Here is a 7964-nt window from a genome sequence, read left to right on the forward strand (position 1 = left end):
CCGCATTGGTAGGTGGACTGCTGTCCACTGGGCCACCAGAAAGCCCTCCTTATCCTTTCAATATCTTAGAATCTATAGTAATGACAGCTCCCTCATTCTTGATACTATTTTTTTTTCTTCACCAGTTCAGCTAAAGGGTTTGTCCATTTTATTTATTTTCTCAAAGTACAAGCTTTTGCTTTCACCGACTGCCTAATGCTAACACCTGGTCCTACATGAGATACCAGGTGGAAAGAGGTGAGTTAGTGTCCTCCACATAAATCTGGAATGTATAATCAATCACCTCACAGCTGCTTTACAGCTCGACTGGGGCGCTTGTACCCCTGGGATATACAATGACAAGTTAGAAACATGTGCCTCCTCCCAGAAGCTTCTTTGAGGCTGAAACACATTGTTCAAAGTTAGCCCTTCAGATGCTGGAGCTGTGTCCTCCCCCGCCTGCCTCAGGATGCGCCACGGTTAGGGTGAAGAGCAGAGGACGAGGCGAGGACCGGGGCAGGGAGACCTCAGGATAAAGGGCCCCCTGGAGCACCGTCTGGAAAGGAAACTGGCCGCTCTTGCTCGCAGCCGAGCTCGAGGCCCTCTCTGCGTCTGTGGACACCTCTCAGGTCAGCACCCCCTCAGAGGTGCTCTGAGCGCTCCCCTCCCGTCCCCAGCACCGCTCCAGGCTGTCCCCGCTTGGTGCTCGGCGCCCACAGGAGGCCTGGGGAAGACGGGCTGGCGGCGAGCAGCAGCTCCCCCTACAGGCTGCCTTGGGCGCAAACAGCAAGTGGGTTCTGAGCAGCAATAAAAGTGCTTCTTTCTACAACCTACCTCCCTGCCTCTACTTAGTAGGAGTCAGGGACAAGAAACCAGCTGGTGGGACTTCCCTGCTGGTCCAAGGGTTAAGACTGCACCTTCCAATGCAGGGGATGAGGGTTCAATTCCTGGTCAGCGAGCTAAGATCCCAGATACCACGTGACCAAAAAAAATCAAAACGTAACACAAACGATATTGTAAAAAAAACTCAATTAAAAAAAAAAAGGAAAGCAAGAAACCAGGTGGCTCATCTCCAGGGGTGGGTCTCTCTGCGCATCACTCAGGAGCCACAGGGCCACAGTCCCAACAGCCCCTCAGCCCATTTCCCGCACAGGCCCTAAAGGAGGGGTGAGCATCTTTCACAGATGGCTGTTTCCCATGACTGACTACGGGAACCTGCAGGCAGCAAAGGCAGCCTCCTAAACACCAACGCCTCTGCTGACATCAGGGCCTGTTCCCGGCCTCACTGTCTCCTTCTGCGGACAGAGTTCAGGCTCTCAGAGTCCAGGTCCTGGTCCCAGCCCTGGCCGGCCAACCCCTGGCGCATCACTGCCCCCCTCAGCCTCAGTGTGCTCCTCTGTAATACGGGACGACAGCCCCACCTCGCTAGGTTCTCAGGACTGCATGTGTTGACGGGCAGCACCGTGGGGAATGTGGGTGAACGCTGGTGGAGTGGACCTTAAGGGTTCTGGGTAGGGTGCGTTTTTTGTATGGATCAGCAGTTCTCAAAGTGTGGTCCTGGGGACCTGTGAGAAACACAAGTTCTCAGGCTTCTTCTACACCCAAGCAAGCTGCAAACGCTGGGAACTGCTTGCCCCTGCTGACAGCCCTCCAGGGGATGCCGTCTCAGACAGACGGCCCAGATGAGCAAATCTTAAAACGAGGTCCTTCTCAACTGCAGAGCTGACTCATCCTCTGGAGGCAGTTATCAAAGAAAATGCTGTTCCTGCAAGAGAATGGAACCCTGCTCCCAGCTCCAACGCCAAGGCCCTCTGGGACTGTCTGACACTTTCACACCAGCTCCCTGTTGCAGCCAGTGAGGCTGAAAAGTGGGTTTTATCCCTGTTTTACGTCAGAGACCCCATTTGAGAGTGGCAGCCGTTTCTCAGGCACCATCCATGTGCCTGACTTGACACTAGTCCTGGAGAACAAATGAAAAGCAGGGATGGTCACTGCTCTTAAAAGAAGAGAAGTTGGCCAGAGACCAGGCCCAAGACCTGGGCCACCATTTCTATTCGACAGGTAGACACCACCACCTGCACTTCTACCCTACGCTTGCTGCTTCAGGATCTACTTTCTGAATGCAGTTCTAGGGGTTCTGGTAATTGTCTTAGATGGAGAAAAACATTATGCAGTGTTCATTTGCTATCAGTCAAGCTAAAAGAAGTATCAATTGTTTTTTTTTTTATTATGTATCTTGCCTTATAAGTGACTTCTGGACAAAATCTTCTCCCGGAGTCTCCCATTCCACCTACTATGTGATTTAACACTGCCTTACCTCTGAAGCCTTTTACAGTTTGAATAACACATGCTTTTCCACACCTCCTCTTACTAAGCTCCACAGTAACCCTGTTAGAACTTCCCTGTTCATTTTCCAGATGAGAAAAGGGAGGCTCAGGGAGGTCACAGTACTAAGCAGCAGAATCATCTGTTCAACAAACATTTACTGACCTTGAGTGCCTAGATGTGACCCCCGACTCACTGGGGTGCGTACTCCTCAGCCCCTCAGGGCCCCTGAGGATGGCCGACCTGCCGTGCAGACCTGCTCGGGGCGGGGCGGGCAGAGGGCGGGCGAGGGGCGCAGGGAGGGACACGGGTGCAGACAGCGTGGATCTCACAGGTACGTTTATTCATGCCCGAGGGCAGCGGCGCCGCAGCACGTCAACACGGGGTCCCACGTTCCCAGAGCACAGCCAGGCCGATGTCCCGTCCGCGGAAAGCTGGTTAGTGATGACCGTGAGCTGGCGCGGGGCCGGAAGCTTTCCAAAGAGAAGCACAACGTAGAGGGTGTTTAGGAGGGGAGGGAAGGGCAGACTGCAGTTTGTCACGTAAGCCTCTGACAAGCCAGAGGTGAGAAGGACGACTTCCGGTACCAGGAGGTGAGAGGAGGGCTGTGTCTACGGCAGGGCACACGGAGGGTCCGGGGAACCCACCTGGGCACAAAGAGCGCGGGCGGGCAAGTGCCCCTGCCCAATGAGCGCTCACGGGCCAGCCCCGCGTCTGTCTAGGGCTCAGACGGCTAGTTCCACTGTCACGTGGAAGGGGAGTGAAGAGGTATCCAGCACCAGAGTACAACTTTACATTTTCAGGGCAGCCCACTCACACAGGTAACTCCTGCGTCCCCCTACTGCTGGCACCAGCTAGCTCTGATCAACTCACTTCACTCAGCCCAAGGGCTGAGTAATGGTTTTTAAGCTCAGTCTACAGGAAGCAGAACAGCAGGCTCTGCTTCAGCAGACGAGCACTCTATGTTCTGACATGTCCCCTCTGGGCCTGAAACAGCTGTTGACTTCAATTCACAATAACAAGGTACCTTGTCCTGAAAAGGTATGATGGTGTTTTTCACTCCCCACCCATTGTAAGCAGAAATCTTACCTTTCAAGGCTTTACTTCTTTTATCTAAAATAAATGGAAAGAAAAATTGGTCATATCAATTCTGTGCAAAAATGCCTTTAGCCAACTTATTGTTAAAATCATCATCTGGCTGAAAAGTTCATACCTTAGGTAAAGCTGTTACGTGAAGCTTTCAGAAAATAGTAATCCTATAGTGCTTCAAAGCCACAAAGTGGTAAAAGCTCCACCACAGATGTTCTCTGAACAGTTAAACAGCCCTTCATGATCTGCAGGACTCTTCAGTCCCCACCACATCCCAAACTCCAGTCCTGCATTTAAAGTTTTCTCCTTTCTTCACTCTTATTCATACACAATTGGGCCTCATCTCTGCTCTACTGAGAACCAGGTTGGTTGCTCTGCCTCAAGTTTTATTATGAAAACATTCATTCAGGTCAGTGGAAAAGGTACAATAGAATAGTGTATACCATGACACTTCACCCCTAAAAATTTTAACCTGCCTCTCTTAAAACTAAGGATGTCTCCTATGCACTCTGAATATTGTCACACCTAAGAAAATTCACAATTCCCTGATATCAAAGCCTTGTTCAAATCTCTCTCATAGCTGACACAGCTCTCACACGCCCCATGTGTTGACAAAGGACCAGCAGGGTTTCTGGTGTGCCCTGCTAGTTAAGGGCCATGGTTTCTTTACAATATGAACTGTGATTCCTTTTGAAAGGAATTTCCTTCCTGACCTCTAATGAATCAAACAAAGAAACTTACCAGCACTCCTGATTTTATAAACGATGTAGGCCATCAACCCCGTTCCTACCCAAATCTCCTGGTAAACTTGGGTATAGTAGGGTTTCATGGGGATCCACACTTTCTTAATAAGACTCTGAAGCATCTGAAAAGGAGCACAGTGGTTAAGTATTACCATGAATGCTGTTTTAATAAACTTAACTGCTAAGACGTTTCCCTTTATTAAGTTTGACCCTATTTCTCAAACTATTCAGTGGGCAGCAGCCTCTATGCCAGACCTGCTCCCCAAAGCCATCCCAACATCTACGTGGGGGCTCCGATCTCAACAGCTTTCTGAGCTCCACACACTGGCAACACCCCCGGCCCTGGCCACCCAGGCACTCGGCCACTTCACATTCCTCCAGGCCCAGCGCTCTCCCAGCCTACACTGTCCCTGGCAGCCTGCCTCTGAAGGCTACCCTCCACCAGTGTCCCCAAATCATGCCCAAAACCACACACTTCTAAAACTTTAAAACTAGTACATTTGCATCACCGTGTTAAGAGTTGTCTGCACTCAATGCTGAAAAAGAACGTGGTGATTTCCCTGTGACAGTAACACCCAGACTTGGGCTCACGTTCATCCAGTGAATCTCAATCCTTCTCTGTTTTAAGTTCAGCGGTATTGAGACATAAGTGACACATAAGCCTGTGCGGTATTTATGGTGAACACCACAGTGGAGACCTGACACGTGCACCTTGTGGATGAACTTCCCCCATCCCGTTAAGTAACATGCCCATCACCTCACTGTTGTTTTTTTTTTTTTTTTTAAGAGAACTTTCAATTCTATTCTCTTAGCACACTTCAACTATGCAATTCAGTGTTAGGACCTACAGAGTGTTACACGCATCCCAGTCTTGAAGTCTACTGTTAAATACGGAAAGCCTGAGAGGACGCTGTCACTTCAAAAGAGATGCAGTAATAATTTATTTAATCAATAATTACTGGATTTGATTAGGAAAAGCCATCACATTCTGAACTGATATAGCTCGACTTTATGTGCAGTTCTCAAAGCAATGCTTTTGCTCATGTTTATAATTCACAAGACTCTAACATCAGGTGCTCTCACTTTCATTTTAATAAGCTTTGCAACACCCAAGGTGATCTACTAAACTATTGCCACTCAAATCATTGTGAGGAACACTGACATCTAAGTACTTCTCATCTTACTAGGCAACACTGCTCTGGTTTCAGTTAGCAAGGCTGCCCCAGCCCCAGGCTGATCGCGCCTCACCAACCGTTCCTTTCACATCTCTACTTGGCTACACAGAATTTCACTTCAGTTTCCTCTGGTTTTCCATGAGTGAAACCCGTATAGTGTGACCATTATTTACTCAGCAGATGTGAAGTGTGCATGTAAGAGGCGGCAGGCACTGTTTCCGGAGCTGAGACACAGGCTCCTCAAGAGCCAGGAGCTCCTGGGGGAGCACTGTCCTCAGCAGAGGCAAGGCCGAGACCCCACGGTCAGGACGTGCCTGGAGTGGGAAGGCCCTCGGGAAGGCCGTGGCGGCTGCCGGGGCTCACGTCTGGACTGTCCCTCTTGCCAGCTAACTTGAACTATCCTGATTTCTTCATCTCTAAAGCAGGGATAAAACCACCACCGCCCTCGAAGGGCTGTGGGGAAGACAGAGGTGCTGCTCTGCGTCACAGCACCTGCTGTGCCACGGCAAGCGTTCACACACGTGGCATTGCAGCTGCACCGGGGTGGCAGGCGGCCAGAGCACGGAGGGCCTTGGGGGCCGCAGCAGAGAGCGTGGTTCTTACCCTAAGGCTGTCACACAAACCTAACACACTTGTGAAGCACTTGACACACTTATCGCCTGCACCCCAGGAGGAAGCTGCCCGAGCTCACCCAGCTGGATCTGCGCCTTGTGACTGAGGATCTGCTTTGAGGCCTGGCTCCCAGCTCTTCCCAGGAGAGCACAGACCCAGGCTGAGGCCCAGGCCTGGAGGCTTGCCCCCGAGTGGCCTGGGAAGACGTGGCGGTGCCCTCATACGTCCTGTCCCCAGGCAGTACTGGGATGCTCTGTCAGAGCACAAGACTCCAAGAAGCCAATGGTCCCACCTCGAAAGGCACCAGAGAGGATGCCACAGGACATGGAGGCGGCCTCTGGAAGCCCCAGATGGGAAGAGTTCAGAGGCGCTGAGCGTATTCCTCTCCTCGCTGCATCCAGCACTGACTGGGAAGGAAAACCAGCGGGCTTGGAAGCCTGTGAACCTTGGGTTCCTACATGAGTTCTGCCTACTTTGCCCTCCACCTTGGGCAAGTCTCAAAGATGTCGTTTCAGAAGTTTCCCTTTCCGTGAACCACAGACAGCTCTACTTGCCCTGAGGGGCTCTCAATGGAATTTCAGGAGGAAACACAAAGGACCCTGGCCTGCCTGTGCAGTCGCTCAGTTGTTTCCGACTCTTGCGACCCCATGGACTGTGGCACACCAGGCTCCTCTGTCCCTGGGGATTCTCCAGGCAAGAATACTGGAGTGGGTTGCCACGTCCTCCTCCAGGGGATCTTCTCCACCCAAGGATTGAACCCAGGTCTCCAGCATTGCAGGCTCATTCTTTGCCCTTTGAGCCACCAGGGAAGCCCGGCCTACTGCCTGGTGAGGAATAAAAACTCAGTAAATGATCACAACAAGCACAGAAGGAACCTCTGCAAAAGGCCAGCTGGCTGCAACAGTACTAAGCTCTCGGGGTTCTACAGAGGACTGAAGCTTAAGAAGATGAGGGCAAGGCCCAGGCCCACTAGAGGCCTTGGAGCAAGGCCAGAGGAAGACCTAGAAGGAAAGTGCAAAGCAAACCGGGAAGGTCAGAGGCCCCAGGAACAGACCAAACTAACCTCCTGTTATCTGGGATCTGCTGCTCAAGGCCCAGGCCCCTGGCCTTCTCTCACTTAAAACGAACTGAGACTGCTACAGGGCAGGTATACTGCAAATGCTCACCTCCCATCCGCCTTTGACTCAAGATTTCCACGTTAGGTCGGACAAGAGAGTGTCCCAGAGGTCCCCTACTTCTCCTGCCTGAGTCCACTCTGTCCAGCCACGTTTCCTAGCTCTGCGTGGGTTTTATGAGCGCCCATTCCTTCAAAGGCCCATCCTAGTCAAAAGCCAGATGGGAGTGCACTGTGCCACTTAAGTCTGCAGTTTCTGGCGCGCTACGTTAACAGTAAACCGTCACCTGAACCTACACGTAAGACCGGAAACGTCTGACTCGTTGAGCCCGGACCAGGCTTCACAGGCTGAAAGTCCGTGCAATTGCAGTCACCACCTCGGATCCCCTTCTGGTCCCCATCTCGCCCCTCCCATGGCCTTGTCATACGTACAGGGTAGCTCTGAGAACTGTGAGCAGCGAGGACACCTTGAGGAATAAAGGCGAGAGGACACTAGACGTGGCGCCGAATCTCGGCTTGGATCCTGACTGCATCACTTACTAGCCCCGTAACCTCGGGAGAGGTGGCCGACTTTCATGGCCTCCCTTTACAGTGCGGGGCCGCGGGGGAAAACGCGCGTGGGCAGCGGGAGCGGTTGGGCCCCAAGGTCAGCGGGGGTCGAGGTGCGGCTGTGGGAGGGCCGGGGAAGCTCCTGCCCGCGGCCGTGGAGGCCATACGGGGCCCCGGATCTCCGCCGCCCGCGGTCCAGCCCTCACCATCCCGGTGGCCCCGCGCCGAGCGCCGATCCCGGCCACACACTCACCTCGGCCAAGAACCAGAGGCTCAGGAAGCCCCAACTCAGAACCGCAGACTGGGAAAGGTCACTCAGCGCGCAGACGCCGCGCGGGGCCTGCCGGGAAGGCGGAAGGAGCGACGGTGACCCCGGCC

At 52.7% G+C, this 7964-nt stretch overlaps 1 protein-coding gene across 1 annotated transcript; it reads right to left on the minus strand.

Annotated features, from left to right (window-relative positions):
- Window positions 1-2626: 2626 nt before the first annotated feature.
- ATP5MJ (ATP synthase membrane subunit j) lies at window positions 2627-7964 on the minus strand. The gene is made up of 4 exons (XM_065906639.1): window positions 7840-7964; window positions 4135-4258; window positions 3394-3417; window positions 2627-2777 (listed from the first exon to the last, which is right to left on the minus strand). Exons 2-4 carry the CDS (start codon window positions 4256-4258, stop codon window positions 2743-2745), a joined length of 183 nt encoding a protein of 60 aa, XP_065762711.1. The 5' UTR covers window positions 7840-7964; the 3' UTR covers window positions 2627-2742.

The sequence above is a fragment of the Muntiacus reevesi genome, chromosome 15 (assembly GCF_963930625.1).
Source record: "Muntiacus reevesi chromosome 15, mMunRee1.1, whole genome shotgun sequence".
NCBI classification, from domain to species: Eukaryota; Metazoa; Chordata; class Mammalia; order Artiodactyla; family Cervidae; genus Muntiacus; species Muntiacus reevesi.